The 17,520-nt window shown below is 42.3% G+C and overlaps 1 protein-coding gene across 9 annotated transcripts in view; it reads left to right on the top strand.

Moving 5' to 3' along the window:
- LOC106584189 (Scm polycomb group protein homolog 1) overlaps window positions 1–11,991 on the top strand; it is a 52,100-nt gene extending 40,109 nt beyond the window's left edge. For 7 of the 9 annotated variants that reach the window (XM_014169207.3, XM_014169212.3, XM_014169180.3 and 4 more), the window contains 9 exons: window positions 3,790–4,025; window positions 4,268–4,444; window positions 4,593–4,719; window positions 4,978–5,178; window positions 5,457–5,624; window positions 5,804–5,929; window positions 7,983–8,114; window positions 8,333–8,448; window positions 9,686–11,991. In XM_014169207.3, coding sequence (XP_014024682.1) covers window positions 3,790–4,025; window positions 4,268–4,444; window positions 4,593–4,719; window positions 4,978–5,178; window positions 5,457–5,624; window positions 5,804–5,929; window positions 7,983–8,114; window positions 8,333–8,448; window positions 9,686–9,814 — 1,412 coding nt within the window. In that variant the 3' untranslated portion in view covers window positions 9,815–11,991. Of the gene's footprint in view, window positions 1–3,789; window positions 4,026–4,267; window positions 4,445–4,592; window positions 4,720–4,977; window positions 5,179–5,456; window positions 5,625–5,803; window positions 5,930–7,538; window positions 7,629–7,982; window positions 8,115–8,332; window positions 8,449–9,685 lie in introns of those variants that run through there. The other 2 variants (XM_014169215.3, XM_082963789.1) reach the window with 2 other exon arrangements.
- The last annotated feature ends 5,529 nt before the right edge of the window (window positions 11,992–17,520 follow it).

The raw sequence follows: 17,520 nt of genomic DNA on the forward strand, positions 1-17,520 counted from the left end.
CGAATGAGATGTTCGACGAGTAGGTGTCCACATACTTTTGGTTATGTAGTGTAGATGGTGTAGTCACTCAAAAATCATGTTACCCCCTATTATTGCACACAGAATGAGTCTGTGCAACCTATTATGTGATTTGTTAAGCGCATTTTTACTCCTGAACTTATTTATGCTTGCCATAACAAATTAATGCTTATATAACCAAGATGTTTTTGTTATTTATTTTTAATTAATTTGTAAACATTTATTGAATTTTCTTTTCACTTTGACATTAAGGAGTATTTTGTGTAGATCGTGACAAAAGAAATCTATTTTAATCCCACTTTGTAACGCAACAAAATGTGAAGAAAATCCAAGTGGGGGTGAATACTTATGATGGGCACTGTATCTGATACTGACGTGTACATGAGTATAATTATAACCTGCAGACTTTTTCGGTGCGTACCATTATGGGTGTGTGTATTTTACAAACCTGGGTTCAAATACCATTTCAAATGTCTCAATTACTTTCACATACATGCGATGTACCTCTGGTCTCTTGGCAGCTCCCACCAGCCCAGTCCAAGCTCTTCTCTGTCCTTTCACCAAGCTAGAACAGCGTTGTGTATTTTCTTCCATAAACATGTGAAACCCTACCTCTTCAAAGAGTATCTGCTAAATGACTAAAATGTAAGTGAATTATGTATTCTAATATATATTTGAAAAGACAAGTTTAATATTTTAATGTATATTTGGATATACTCTCGGAAAGTATTTGAAAATACACTGACTCAAATACACTCCCATGCGTTTAACCCAGGTATTTGAAAATAGTATTTCCAAAAACATATTTCAAACATTATCAATTACAATTTGGTAGAGTATTTATTTTATTTTTTACAAATAACCGTTCAAATACTCAAATAAAAGTACTTGTTTTAAGCTGTGTATTTGAAAATACTCAAATACACAGAAAAAAAGTATTTTAAATAACAGATAGTCAAATACACATGTATTTCAACCCAAGTCTGGTATATTGCCCCACAGGCCAAGTCATGTGTTAGTGCGAGTGTCTGCATTCATGTGTAACTTTGCATGCTGCACATATTGTCGCCATCGTTGCTTCGTACACTTTAGGCAGTGTGTGATTTAGACTTGGCCTGGCCCCTAAGAACGGAAGGGTGTGAGGTTTAAAGATAAATGTTAACACCATATCTGACAGCTGTTGGCAGTCTGTGTCTTTATTGCTACTGCTATTATTTCCCAGGCAGTGTCAGCATGTTCTGCTTGATGGGCCTCGGTAGGCTACTAGTTAGCTTTTTCTTCTGGTGAGAATTGCACAGAGATTACAACGAGCGAGAGTAATTGCCTGCGGTTTATGAGGAATTTGGTCTTGTCCGGTCCCAATTGGCGAGGCCTTGCAAGTGTATCAAAACTCAAGAGAGGAAGGAAATGTGCAGAGAGGACGAGTCACACGGGTAACTTAGTGCAGAGGAACTCTACCGTCTACTTTCACTGTCTTTGTCTGTCTGTCTGGGCTTGATTGGGTTGTAATCAGAACCACTTCACAAAGCTTAGGAGCCTCTGTTGTGCAAGGTCTGTATTTGTTTGTCTCACCCTTTTATTGTGTGTGTGTGCGTGAAGTGAGTTGTTTGCTTTGTATCACTCATTGCAAGTTCTGCCATTGATATCTATCTCAGTGAAGAACTCTCTCAATTCCTTTCAAAGGGCTTTATTGGAATGGGAAACATACTGTATGTTTACATTGCCACAGCAAGTGAATAGATAATAAACAAAAGTAAAATAAACAATCAGAAAAGAACAGTAAATATTAAACACACAAAAGTATCAAAGGAGTAGAGACATTTAAAATGTTATATTATGGCTATGTACAGAGTTGTAACAATGTTCAAAAGGGAAAATGAATAAACAGAAATATGGGTTATATTTACATTGGTGTTTGTGTATTACTGGTTGCCCTTTTTCTTGTGGCAACAGGTCACACATCTTGCTGGTGTGATGGCACACTGGTATTTCACCTAATAGATGTGGGAGTTTATAAAAATATTTTTTAATTTATACAAATTTGATTTGTTTTTGAATTCTTCATGGGTCTGTGTAATCTGAGGGAAATATGTGTGTCTAATATGATCATACATTTGGCAGGAGGTTAGGAAGAGCAGCTCGGTTTCCACTTCGTTTTGTGGGCAGTGTGCACATAGCCTGTCTTCTCTTGAGGGCCAGGTCTGCCTACGGTGGCCTCTCAATAGCAAGGCTATGCTCACTGAGTCTGTACATAGTCAAAGCTTTCCTTAATTTTGGGTCAGTCTCAGTGGTCAGGTATTCTGGGCCAAATGGCATTGCAGTTTGCTCAGTTTTTTGGTAAATTCTTTCCAACGTGTCAAGTATTTATCTTTTTGTTTTCTCATGATTTGGTTGGGTCTAACTGTGTTGCTGTCCAGGGGCTCTGTGTGTGAACATAGGACCAGCTTGCTGAGGGGACTCTTCTCTAGGTTCATCTCTCTATAGGTGATGGTTTTGTTATGGAAGGTTTGAAAATTGTGACTGGGGGTATTGATACACCATCCAAAGTGTAATTAATAACTTCACCATGCTCAAAGGAATATTCAATGTCTTTTTTTTTTACTCATCTACCAATAGGTGCCCTTTGCGAGGCATTGGGAAATCTCAGTGGTCTTTATAGTTGAATCTGTGTTTGAAATTCACTGCTCGACTGAGGGACCTTACAATTATCTGTATGTGTGGGGCACTGCGATGATATAGTCATTTAAAATCATGTTAAACACTATTATTGCACACATGCAACTTATTATGTGACTTGTTAAGTACATTTTTACTCCTGAACTGATTTAGGCTTGCCATAACAAAGGGGTTGAATACTTATTGACTTGAGACATTTCAGCTTTTCATTTTTTTATTAATTAGTACACATTTTGAAAAACATAATTCCACTTTGACATTATGGGGTATTGTGTGTAGGCCAGTGACAGAACATCTAAATGTAATCCATTTTACATTCAGGCTGTAACACAACAACATTTGGAAAATGTCAAGGGGTGTGAATACTTTCTGAAGGCACTGTATAACTGATTCAAGATTTTTAGCCAGATTCTAATTGGTATGTTGAATTTTATGTGTCTTTTTGATGGCGTAGAAGGCCCTTCTTGCTTCTCAGATCGTTCACAGCTTTATGGAAGTTACCTGTGGTGCTGATGTTTAAGCCAAGACAGGAATAGTTTGTTGTGTGCTCTAAGGCAACGGTGTCTAGATGGAATTTGTAATTGTGGTCCTGGCAACACTTTTTCTCTGTCTGTCTCTCATCCTTCTCGATGACGGCAGGGCAGTAAGAGAGTGTAACACAAGTGTATAAAACAAGTTGCCTCTTTGTTCCACAGCTGAAAGCAAACTGGGTCACCATGGCCTTCCTTAACACAAAGGCTGTCTATGTGCACTTGTGTGTGGCCGGGTCTACCACTCCTGCTGTGTTGTGTTGTTAGAGGCATTATTGCCTATCACTGGCTGGTTATGTCATTGAGTCTGTCATGATTTTGAATAAGTCGCTGCTCTTTCCTGGTTGGTTATATGTTACTTTGATGCTACTTCCTGAATCTGACATTCATTGTTTCCTGTCAGGCTGCATTTTAATGAATGAAGGAAATAATGAATGACATAACTTCAATGGATATATTGATCTCTAGACTAGAGGATAAATTGCATTTGTTTGATTCCATAACGTCCTATTTGAACTTCTTTTTTTTACACTCCCCCTATCACTCTTTCTGTCTCTGGGGACAGCAGCGCTACCCAAGACCCTCAGTTGCCTTTCAGACGGTAGCGAGGGAACAGCCATGCACCCCATGCCAGGACAGCCGCCTGGCCAACGGGGACGCAAGCCAGGCCGCAGGAAAGCCAAGCTGACAGGGCCCTGGGGCCAGAAGGGGGCCGGAGTAGGAACACAGGCCCCCCCGCCCGGAAAGGGACTGGAACATATCAAGGTCCCCAAGAAGAGAGGCCCCAAACCGGGGAGTAAGGTACAGACCAAGGACCCGGGTTGGGGAGTCATGGTTGGGAAGGGTGGGTGGGGTAGGGTTGGTTGTTACATCCTGTGTCGCAGCACCCAAAAACTATTTTATAATAACGACCTTATTGGTCAAGAATTAACTTATATTCTAATTCCACTGCTACTGAGAAAGGTCATGTTTGCCCTCCAATTGATATCTAGAGTGGTTGACCTAAGCCTAACATTGTCCTCTCACTCCTCCTCTGTGTTTAGTTGGGCTGGGCGAAGAGAGCAGGCTGGCTGGAGGGTGCCATGGCAGGCCCAGGGCGACCCATGTCCCGGCCCAGAGGGAGGCTGCCAGCCAACTGGTCCCAGAGGATGGCCCTGCAGGAGGGTCAAGTGGAGTCCATCAAGATCCCCAAAAAGAGAGGACCCAAGCCTGGCAGCAAGGTAACCACACACACACAATTCTATTTTTTTAGGTACAATGTAACTAATCCAGCACCTGGGACAAGTTATTTTATTTTTATGGATGAGCGCATACCACCCCACTAAACGTTGTGTGTATATATATATGTGTGTGTGTCTGTGTAAACAGAGAAAACCGCGGGTGGTGCCCAACCCTGTGCCCGTTTCCCCCAACAGCAGTATGCCAGAGCCAGACACCAGCACGGTGCCCCTGGACAACGCCACAATCCCCAGCGCCGCCTTGCATGCTGCAACAGGTACACACGCACAAAGTAGTACTTCATCACTACAATTAACACTCATATGGATTTCTGTGGAGCGCAATGCAACTTTTATTATGAATACTTGAATGCCCTCGGACATTCTTGTGAGTTGATGAAAATGTAATATTGTTAAATATGTTTGGAGCATTAAATCAAATCTGCCTTTTTCAGCCAGAGTGGTATACATGCTGAATGTTAGATGCCTCTATGTTTGTGTGCGTGACTCCCTGCATCTACCTACATGTCCCACAGTATGTGTATACCTGAACAAGTATGGGAAGGTGGGACCCCACTTGGACGGGCGGCGGGTGCAGCAGCTGCCTGACCACTTTGGTCCAGGCCGGGTTTCCTCGGTGCTACAGCAGTGTGTCCAGGCCTGTGTGGACTGTGCCCACAATCAGAGCTCTGTCTTCTCCTGCCTCAAGCCAGGTCACGGAGGAGAGGTCATATCAGGTAAGGACTGGTACCTGCTTTCTGTATGGGCTATGCTCTCTATAAGCTTTATTAGAAGTTTAGTTATAGAGATAATCAAAGAGTCTTTGCATTTCCTTCATTTATTTCAAGCCTCCCTGTGCACTACATCAGGACCAGTTGTTAAAACAGACTGGTAGTTCCTTTTTTCCTGAAATTGATCAAACCAAAGCTCTATATCTCCTATTCACTTGGCATTGCTGCTAAATGTGAGGAATTGGCTGTCTGAGCCGAACCCTTGCCCTCTGTGTCCCATGCAGCCCACTTTGACCAGCAGCACCATACCCTCACCCTGCCCACAGTCAACAGCGTCACGTACGTCCTGCGCTTCCTGGAGAAACTCTGTCACAACCTCTACTGTGACCCTCTGTTTGGCAGCCAGCCCGTCCCCCGAGGGGGCCTGCATTATGACAGCCACGCCTACCCAGGTCAGCACACACACTGTACTGGGGCATAACCTTGACTTTACTGTTGGTTCAGGACAGAAAAGGGTTGTCTGTTTCTTTTTGGCCTTTTCACCATTGCAACAGTGTCGATTTGAGTCAAGTATGTAGGTATTTGCTTTTCACTCCTCACTGTTTTTCTTTTCTATTACGACTCTCTCCAGAAAGGAGAAGTTTTAGGGAGGGCCTCACAACGGGTCCAGGCAGAGGCTCCAAGCGGTTCCTTCAAGACTCCTACTACAGCCCCCTCCCCCACAAGCTGGCCAAAAACCTCTGCCTCTCCTCGGAAGGTACAGCTCCTTAGGAAATCCTTAACGCTTCATTTAAAATAACTTGATTGATAAAAATAGAAACATGCACCTCTAATGGAAAAACATTTGTGTACAAACAAAAACTGTTATTTTAGTGTGTAGCTAGGACTGGAGATCAGCCGGGTTTTTGTAATGCAAAAGTCTGCCGGTCTCACGGTAAGTGACCGTTAATTAACAGAAACACGTTTAGCATTTCCAGGCCTCCACAAATACAAATTGCATACAAGCCACATACAAGCTGCTAATGCGCACGCCTTTGGAACATCTACATTTTAAAAAGTCTAAGATTAGACTTTTTTAAATGTAGTTGTCCCAAAGGCACGCTCATCAGCAGCTTGTATCTTGTCAGCTAAGTGAACAAGCCTACAGCCTATGGTATGGAGCATAGCCAGATAACATACAGTATGCCAACTCGTATTCTGTTCTTCTGAAATACATTTTCTTCAAATCATGTTTCTTTAGACTTGACTATAATGGATTTATTGTGATGGTGTATATTTTATTTAATATACACCATCACAAATTCATTATTTATTTTAGTCAGGTCTAAAGAAACATGATATGAAGAAAATGTATTTCAGAAGAACAGAATGTGAGTTGGCATACTGTATGTTATCTGGCTATGCTCCATGCCATAGGCTGTAGTCTTGTTCATTTCGCTGACAAGATATGCTTATAAGTCCCGTGCCATTATGTTATATTATATGATTTTATATAATTGAACTTAGCTGAATAAAATAGAAAGGATATTTTTCCCTTACCAGAGCGAGTGCGCATATGAAGTGGTTATGTTGAGTGTAAAAGTGATCATTTGGAACAGGTCCTATACGCTATGTTTAGAGTTATTTTGCAACTTAGTTGTGAATGATATAAACCTTACAATTTGTTTAGATTTAGAATGGCTCATTATCAAATGGGGAGGGGAAAAAATACATGTCATCTGCATGCACTCGAATGGAGGCCGTGCACTTTCCCGCCAATACGTTTTTCAATCGATGGTAACATGTTTTCACAACAAAACATATTTCACTAAACTGTTGACAGCCCCTCTGCACACTCGAGAAAGGAATAAAGGAGAGAGAGGCGATGGAAGCGCATGGTGGTGAGGTAGTCTGTATAGTGAAAGGTAATGTCACCCAATTAATTATGAAAATATTAAAATACAATTTTCCTATTAACTGGCTATTCAAAATCAAATATAAATTCACTATAATTGTAGGCTTATCTGTAAGCCGCCCTGCACAACCAGCTGCATCGCCTTGGGCTCTATGTTCTCTTCCAGACTCATGGATAGACATTTTGGAGTGTAGCATAAGGTAACCAGTCTATCCAGCATGCATAATAATACAGTCCACACTCAATGGCGATTACTCAAATTTGTATAGGCTTGACCAATTATGTACCACAGACATCTTAAATCAGTTTTGTTTTATGTTTTTTTGCCATGTGCATTATGTGGTAGGCTATGTATTGTGTAACAGCACAATCGTAATTTTAATTCGGGTATTTTTCGGGCTCATAAATGTATGCGTATTGGTGTTTTGAATGAATCATCACCTTAGAAGCACTGTCCATTTCGTTGTGTTAGGCTTTGAAACAACATCCACAACAACCATGTTTTACACTCAGTTTCAACCTGCTGTTGAACTTCTTTCTTCAAATTGATCATCACATTGAGGTGAGTTTTAAAAGCACAATACTGTTTTGATAAGTGATTTTCAATAACACTTGCATTGATGTCAGAGTGGTTAGAGGGACAATAGAGCCCTGAGTTCCAGGCCATTAGGACCTGATGGTCATTAGCAATTTGGGTATTGCCAAAGCATGTCCAGAGTGCATAAGATGAGATTACCATGACTCAACAGTCGCATGGAATTTTAACTCAAGACTGCCGGTGTGGCGGTAATACGGTCACCGCAACAGCCCAAGGTGTAGTCAGTAATGTCCCACTAAGCAAACTTTTTGACTACAGTTAAGCTACAGGTGTGTCACTTGGGCGTAGTGATTGACTCTCCTGTCCATGTTGTTCCAGGTGAGCCCTTCCTCATGGTGAACGGTGTAGGGGGTTCGGAGCACTTAAAAAAGAGCCCCCTGTCCCCGGGCTCGACAGGGCAGCCTCTGGGCCTGCGGTCCCCCACCAAGTTGCTGCATCTCAGCTCTTCAGGTAGAGGATTATCTTTAATGGAATGCATGTCATTAAAGGCAAAAATGATATTGTCCATTGGATTTCATTTCATTTTTAGCCAAGCTAATTGATGGATTGTGTATGGCTTTACGGTAACACTTTAGATGGAGTTGCTCGTCATCCCATAATAACAAACCCCACTGGTGATTGGTGACTAAAGTTCCTCTGTATCTCTACTCTGACCCGCCATCCGACAGGCTCTGAGCGTTTCAGTGGCCAGGACCCCAACCTGTGGACGGTGAAGGACGTCATGCAGTTCATCAGAGACATAGACCCCCTACTGGCCCCCCACGCAGATCTCTTCAGAAAACACGTACGTATCTACAGAATTTAATAGAACAGTACTATTCTATTGTATCTCTATGTACGTATCAGCCTGACAGAACACTCAGCATAGAGGGACACTTACAGTGCATTCGGAAGGTATTCACACCCCTTGACTTTTTCCACATTTTATGACATTACAGCTTTATTCTAAAATGTATTAAAACATTATTTGTATTTTTTTTCAATCTACACACAATACCCCATAATGACAAAGCAAAAACAGGTTTTTATAAACATTTTGCAAAGTTATAAAAAATAAAAAAAACTATCACATTTACATAAGTATTCAGACCCTTTACTCAGTACTTTGTTGAAGCACCTTTGGCAGCAATTACACACTTGAGTCTTCTTGGGTATAACGCTACAAGCTTGACACACCTGTATTTAGGGAGTTTCTCCCATTCTTCTCTGCAGATCCTCTCAAGCTCTGTCAGGTTGGATGGGGAGTGTCGCTGCACAGCTATTTTCAGATCTCTCCAGAGATATTTGATTGGGTTCAAGTCCGGGCTCTTGCTGGGCCGCTCAAGGACATTGAGACTTGTGTCGAAGCCACTCCTGAGTCTTGGTGGTTCCAAACTTCTTTCATTTAAGAATGACGGAGGCCACTGTGTTCTTGGGGACCTTCATCCTGCAGAATTCTTTTGGTAGTCGTCCCCAGATCTGTGCCTTGACACAATCCTGTCTCGGAGCTCTACAGACAATTCCTTTGACCTCATGGCTTGGTTTTTGCTCTGACATGCACTGTCAACTGTGGGACCTTATATAGACAGGTGTGTGCCTTTCCAAATCATGTCCAATCAATAGAATTTACCACCGGTCGACTCCAATGAAGTTGTAGAAACATCAAGGAAAATCAATGGAAACAGGATGCACCTGAGCTCAATTTCGAGTCTCATTGCAAAGGGTCTGAATACTTATGTAAATAAGGTATTTCTGTTTTGGTTTTTAATACATTTGCAAACGTTTATAAAAAACTGTTTTCACTTTGTCGTTATGGGGTATTGTGTGTACATTGATGAGTGAAACAAATTATTTAATCCCTTTTAGAATAAGGCTGTAACATAACAAAATGTGGAAAAGGTCAAGGGGTGTGAGTACTTTCCGAATGCACTGTATGTTTTGCCATTGTTTTTAGTGGAAGGATTTTTTAATTCTTAAGTGTTTTGTTGAGTTTATAACCTTCATAGCAAATTAAAATGTTATCCCGCTCCTATGTGTTGCAGGAGATTGATGGCAAAGCCCTGTTGTTACTACGCAGCGACATGATGATGAAATACATGGGCTTGAAGCTCGGGCCTGCCCTAAAACTCACATTCCACATCGACAAGCTCAAACATGGACGCCCTAATTGAGCTCCCCCCACCCCGCAACCCTACTACTACTACTCACCCCCCCTCCCCTCTACAGGATATAATGCACTGCATACTACTGGACTAACCATCACGTCGCATCCGCCACTAGGCTATGATACCTGGTGTCATATATCCCACTCTTTCTCTGCCGCATCTAAGAAGCCCTGTGGCGAACTTCTCTTATTTACATTTTAAATGTAAGCAGCATTGGATATGCAGACTGACTGACTCGCCCACATCTCCTCGTCATCCATCATGTTACTTGCCTGTTCTTCTATTCCATATTCTCTTACAACAACCTCTACCAATGATGCCCTCCCTGTATGTAGCCATTTTTTACTGTAATGGCCATTTTAGGCCAGAGTTTTTATTACATTGTTTTTGATCTCTTTGTTTTTGTTTGATCAAGTAAAAAAAAAAATTGTACCCCCCTGAAAATATGGACTTGCATTAAGCCATTTTGGCTGTTTTGTATGAAATAAGTATACTGAACAAAAATATAAATGCAACATGTAAAGTGTTGGTCCCATGTTTTATGAACTGAAATAAAAGATCACAAATGTTCCATACGCACAAAAAGCTAATTTCTCTCAAATGTTGTGCACAAATTTGTTTACATCCTTGTTAGTGAGCATTTTTCATTTGCCAAGATAATCCATCCACTTGGACAGGTGTGGCATATCAAGAAGCTGATTAAACAGCATGATCATTACACAGGTGCACCTTGTGCTGGTTTACAATAAAAGGCCACTCTAAAATGTGCTGTTTTGCCATAGATGTCTCAAGTTTTGAGGGAGCATTCAATTGGCATGCTGTCTGCAGGAATGTCCACCAGAGCTGTTGCCAGAGAATTGAATGTTCATTTGTCTACCATACGCCGCCTCCAACGTCATTTTAGAGAATTTGGCAGTACTTCCAACCGGCCTCACAACCGCAGACCACGTGTAACCACGCCAGCCCAGGACATCCACATCTGGCTTCTTCACCTGTGGGATCGTTTGAGACCAGCCACCCGGACAGTTGATGAAACTGTGGGTTTACTGTGAATTTCTGCACAAACTGTCAGAAACCGTCTCAGGGAAGCTCATCTTTGTGCTCATCGTCCTCACCAGTGTCTTGACCTGACAGCAGTTCGGCGCCGTATCCGACTTCAGTAGGCAAATGCTCACCTTCGATGGCCAGTAGCACGCTGGAGAAGTGTGCACTTCACAGATGAATCCCGGGTTTCAACTGTACCGGGCAGATAGCGTGTATGGTGTTGTGTGGGCGAGCAGTTTGCTGATGTCAATGTGAACAGAGTGCCCCATGGTAGCAGTGGGGTTATGGTATGGGCAGGCATAAGCTATGGACAACAAACACAATTGCATTTTACCATGACGAGATCCTGAGGCCCATTGTCGTGCCATTCATCCGCTGTCATCACCTCATGTTTCAGCATGATAATGCAGGGCCCCATGTCGCAAGGTTATGTACACAGTTCCTGGAAGATGAAAATGTCCCAGTTCTTCCATGGCCTGCATACTCACCAGACATTTCACCCATTGAGCATGTTTGGGATGCTCTGAATTGACGTGTACGACAGCGTGTTCCAGTTCCCACAAATATCCAGCAACTTCGCACAGCCATTGAAGAGTGGGACAACATTCCACAGGCCTTAATCAACAGCCTGATCAACTCTTTGCGAAAGAGATGAGGCAAATGGTGGTCACACCAGATACTGACTGGTTTTCTGATCCACGCCCCTACTTTCTTTTAAAGATATCTGTGACCAACATATGCATATCTGTATTGCCAGTCGTGAAATCCATAGATTAGGGCTTTTCTGTATATGAACTTTAACTTAGTAAAGTCTTTGAAATTGTTGCACATTGCGTTTATATTTTTGTTCAGTGTAATTCATTCCAGAAAAAAAACGAGGTTTCTCCCAGCTGTTTGGGATTTGTTCTGAATTTATTTTTGTTTGGAGGCATGGTTTTCAAACAGTATGACACTACGTTATTAAAACACTCTATACTGTGCTGAAGAAATACTGACATGATAAACTGTTGCTTTTATCTTGTTATGGATGTTTACAATGACTGTTATTTGTACTTTTTTAATTTTTATACTATATTATTAGAGTTCATACATTGAGAGCTTTATCATACGTATTAATGTTCAATAAAGATATAACTGTTTATCTGTCAGTCATACTTTTCTTAATTTGTAAACAGTATGGGCATAGCATGAAGTTATTTAGCTGACATCCACATAGCGGTGTTTGGGTGGTCGAACTGTGTTAGTTGTCAAATCCACATACCGAAAGCAGATATTGCCATTAAGATAAATCTTATGAAGCCTTGTTTACAAGTTCAAACACTGGAATGTGAGATGTAATTTACACCTCGATTAGGCTGATAGAAGTCCTCATTTTGTTTAATGATTTTCATTTGGAGTGTAATTTCTATATAGCCCACATTTTCTCGTTCTGAACTTCTAACACAAGTGGGACGGGTGTGGCTTCATGAAAATGATCAAGAACAGCTGCTCACCGATTTGACATCTCCAACACAGTTACACCTTGGTTATCGACATTAACGCTTGATCTGATTGAATCTAGGCCAAAGTCTCAAGATGAGTGAATAGCATGAGTTATGCAGTAATTGTTTTTTGAACATTTTCAGTTTTGGTATAGTGGCTCAAGATTGAGTAAATATTGAAATCATAGTCTTTATTGCTCCAGGAAATTTTAGATGAACGACAGTTGACCAACAGAGGGCAGGTGAGCTCCATCCATCTAGATTTAGTCCTGTCTCCTTGAGGCTCAGGCACATGTTCTGCCATGAGTCAGTCACAATTAACTCACAATCATGTTATTTGCAGAGGACATACTATTTGCATACGGTTTTTGCCTTTGAGGTGTCCCAATTGATGCTACAACTTAATTAGCCCATATGTTGCGTAACACCTGGGTGCTTATTGAATTTAGTACCTTTTCTGACTGGTGAGCTAGATTCTCCAAAGCAATGCTTACATTGAACAATGCTTACATCAAAGTTAGCCTATTATTTTCATGTTTCTCTGACAAAATAGCTTACTAGGAAAGTGATATTGATTTAAAGTGATAATTATTCCAATGAATTAAAGTGTGAATGAGAGTTAGGCCTGTGTGCGTGACGTGTATTGATTGCAGCAGAAGCATTAAAAGTGCGGATGTAACCACATCCTCACAGCAAAAACAGGAAAGTTCATGTGAGGGTTAATTGACCAAACCCACTGATCAGTGCCGATTAGGGAGGTGTGTGTATATGCGTGTGTGTCAGTTAAACTTGTGCCTGTGTGCAAGACGCTTATGACTTATGGTCAGGGCCCATCCAAGGTTATAGGCTATGTTTGTTGATGTCTAATAGTAGCCACAGTGTCATTCATTTAAAAAAATAGCTATTTATAGACCTCCCAGCTCCTTGCTCTTTATGTGGTGCTCACATCATGTGAGTTTCACAAACACTGAACAAACATGAGTGAGTCAGGTTTAAACTGCTGACAGGGAGGTGAGCAGAGACCATGGCGTTAACAGAATGCCCACAGGTTTAGCTAACTGGTGGTGATATTCTAGTAGGGATGCCAGAGACTTGTAGGAAAGACCCGACTAGGAAATTCTCTACCCATTGAGCAAAATGACATTGAAAATATGTATTTTAGACATATTTTCTAGACGTTGAAATCAGGTTAATTTTCAGTTCTGATGAAAATATGTATTTCCAAACATTAAAAATACGTATTTTCCAGACATTGAAAACGGATTCAGAACACATCAGAGTAGGATTCTATTGCATTGACACACACTACTCAGCCCATGCTCCACACAGACCTGTGCGGCATAAACAATCAGAGCTGCAAGATGCCTATATGCAAATAGACCATTGTCGTGACGTTGGATTGATTAATGTGACGACTGCTGTTCATCGAATGATTGACTGTTTATAATTACATGATTAAATTAATTAAATTAATATGCCTGCAGAGTTCTGGCCTACTATCCAGGTCTACACCCAAACAATTTGAACTTCTACTTTTAAAAATCCACCTCTCTAAAAACAAGTCTCTCACCGTTGCCGCCTGCTATAGACCACCCTCTGCCCCCAGCTGTGCTCTGGATACCATATGTGAACTAATTGCCCCCGATCTATCTTCAGAGCACGTGCTGCTAGGTGACCTAAATTGTGACATACTTAACACCCCAGCCATCCTACAATCTAAGCTTGATGCCCTCAATCTCACACAAATGATCAATGAACCTACCAGGTACAACCCCAATGCTGTAAACACGGGCACCCTCATAGATATCATCCTAACCAACTTGCCCTCTAAATACACCTCTACTGTTTTCAACCAAGATCTCAGCGATCACTGCCTGATTGCCTGCATCTGTAATGGGTCAGAGGTCAAACGACCTCCACTCATCACTATCAAACACTCCTTGAAACACTTCAGCGAGCAGGCCTTTCTAATCGACCTGGCCCGGGTATCCTGGAAGGATATCGACCTCATCCCGTCAGTAGAGGATGCCTGGTTATTTAAAAAAAAATGCCTTCCTCACCATCTTAAATAAGCATCCCCATTCAAGAAATTTAGAACCAGGAACAGATATAGCCCTTGGTTCTCTCCAGACCTGACTGCCCTTAACCAACACAAAAACATCCTGTGGCGTTCTGCATTAGCATCGAACAGCCCCCGTGATATGCTAATTTTTAGGGAAGTTAGAAACCAATATACACTGGCAGTTAGAAAAGCCAAGGCTAGCTTTTTCAAGCAGAAATTTGCTTCCTGCAACACAAACTCAACAATGTTCTGGGACATTGTAAAGTCCATGGAGAATAAGAGCACCTCCTCCCAGCTGCCCACTGCACTGAGGATAGGAAACTCTGTCACCACCGATAAATCCACTATAATTGAGAATTTCAATAAGCATTTTTCTACGGCTGGCCATGCTTTCCACCTGGCCACCCCTACCCCGGTCAACAGCACTGCACCCCCCACAGCAACTCGCCCAAGCCTTCCCCATTTCTCCTTCTACCAAATCCAGTCAGCTGATGTTCTGAAAGAGCTGCAAAATCTGGACCCCCACAAATCAGCCGGGCTAGACAATATGGACCCATTCTTTCTATCTGCCGAAATTGTTGCAACTCCTATTACTAGCCTGTTCAACCTCTCTTTTGTGTCGTCTGAGATTCCCAAAGATTGGAAAGCAGCTGCGGTCATCCCCCTCTTCAAAGGGGGGGACACTCTTGACCCTAACTGCTACACACCTATATCTATCCTACCCTGCCTTTCTAAGGTCTTTGAAAGCCAAGTTAACAAACAGATCACCGACCATTTCGAAACCCACCGTACCTTCTGCGCTATGCAATCTGGTTTCAGAGCTGGTCATGGGTGCACCTCAGCCACGCTCAAGGTCCTAAACGATATCTTAACCGCCATCGATAAGAAACAGTACTGTGCAGCCATATTCATTGACCTGGCCAAGGCTTTCGACTCTGTCAATCACCACATCCTCATCGGCAGACTCAACAGCCATAGTTTCTCAAATGATTGCCTCGACTGGTTCACCAACTACTTCTCCGACAGAGTTCAGTGTGTCAAATCTGAGGGCCTGTTGTCCGGGCCTCTGGCAGTCTCTATGGGGGTGCCACAGGGTTCAGTTCTTGGGCCGACTCTCTTCTCTGTATATATCAATGATGTCGCTCTTGCTGCTGGTGAGTCTCGAATCCACCTCTATGCAGACGACACCATTCTGTATACTTCTGGCCCTTCTTTGGACACTGTGTTAACAACCCTCCAGACGAGCTTCAATGCCATACAACTCTCCTTCCGTGGCCTCCAACTGCTCTTAAATACAAGTAAAACTAAATGCATGCTCTTCAACCAATCGCTGCCTGCACCTGCCCGCCTGTCCAGCATCACTACTCTGGACGGTTCTGACTTAGAATATGTGGACAACTACAAATACCTAGGTGTCTGGTTAGACTGTAAACTCTCCTTCTAGACTCACATAAAACATCTCCAATCCAAAGTTAAATCTAGAATTGGCTTCCTATTTCGCAACAAAGCATCCTTCACTCATGCTGCCAAACATACCCTCGTAAAACCTACCATCTTACCGATCCTCGACTTTGGCAATGTCATTTACTAAATAGCCTCCAACACCTAGTCTGATATGTTAATTCTTAACTCACATGTTTTATACCCTCAGGTCAGAAATGGGCGTTTCTGCCTTTAGGGCAAGTTCTCTGGGCATAACTAGTTACAAGGCAAGGTCTAGATTTTACTCCGATCCAATTTAGACAACAAACTTAACATTTCATCTTTACAAAAACATTCTCTTTGATCTGAACATTTTCCACACAACGTACAGTATGCAAACATCGGGTACATATTATGAAAACTCTTCAAGTTACAATGTTTTCGTTAATAGCGTCGTTATTTAACTTTTAATAGTATAACAAAAATGACATTCATTTTCATATTCCATCTATCGTCATTACTACCATTTTGGCTGATGAAACCTATTGTCCCAAAGTCCATTTATTGCATGTTACTGTTCTGAGGTAGGTTCTCCATAGGCCCATCATACATTCCATTCCTCCACAGTGAGAGGACAAAGGGATTTTGTCTGCTGCCTTAAGATTTACAGTGACATGAGGTGTCAAAAGAAAAAACACCTCTCGATCTCTCCCCCTCTGGCGGGTGTGAGAGATGTCTCTTGTAGGAGTGTTGTCCACGGTAACCTGACCCGAACAGGCCAGTCATGACAGTCCCCCTCTGGTGGGTTAAACTTGGAAGGAGTCTGCATGTTGCAACCCACCACCATCGGATGTCCTGGTTTGTGGATCATCGTAGCAGTTCCCCCCTGGTGGTTTACCCTGGTATGATGTCTGAAAGCTGCAGATCACCACCAGAATGGACATGGGAGGTCCGGTGGTGGCTCTGTGTTCCGGCCCATCGTCCGGTTGTCCCGGCTAGTGGATCTAGGCAGTAACTTGGGCAGACGTTAATAACGCACAACACTCAGGCAATACATCATTACATTTCTTCCCCAAATGAGCGGCGTCATGGCTCTAACTGGTGGTTGTATGGGGAGCTTGCCTATGGCTCTATCACTTCCTAAGTGTCAAAGGAAATTAAACAAAAATGAATAAAAACAAAAGATATACAAAATATAGCTACCACACTCAGCTCATTTGGACTATGTTCTTTATATGTCCAAGGTCTTGGCTAATTGACTCTATCATGGCATTGTCTCTAATGTCATGTCTGGGGCGATCCTACTTGAAGGTGGGTAGTTAAGGCACTTGGAAAAATGGCACCCTGAATGACAAAGCTTACATTAGGGGCGTTACAGGGCTGACCTAGCGAATTCGGGAGAGGAGGCTGGGGATGGACCCACTGATGTGGTTTCAGGATATATTGCCAACTTTCCGAAAATCGGGATCGCTTCTGTCCCACGGGTGATCCTAGTATAAGACCTCATTAGGTCTTCCATTGCACGTGTGCGCCTGTGTACGTCGTAGGTGCAAACACCAAGGGAAATAAGACAAAGGATCATGGTAACAGTCAGGATACTGTCCGGCACCGTCCAAGAGCGGGTGACAGACCAATCTTTTGCTTTGTAGTCAGTTGGGTCAACTAACTAACTAATTAAAAGCGAAGATCAACAGTCCATCATA

The sequence above is a fragment of the Salmo salar genome, chromosome 02 (genome assembly GCF_965601325.2).
Source record: "Salmo salar chromosome 02, fSalSal1, whole genome shotgun sequence".
Taxonomy (NCBI): domain Eukaryota; kingdom Metazoa; phylum Chordata; class Actinopteri; order Salmoniformes; family Salmonidae; genus Salmo; species Salmo salar.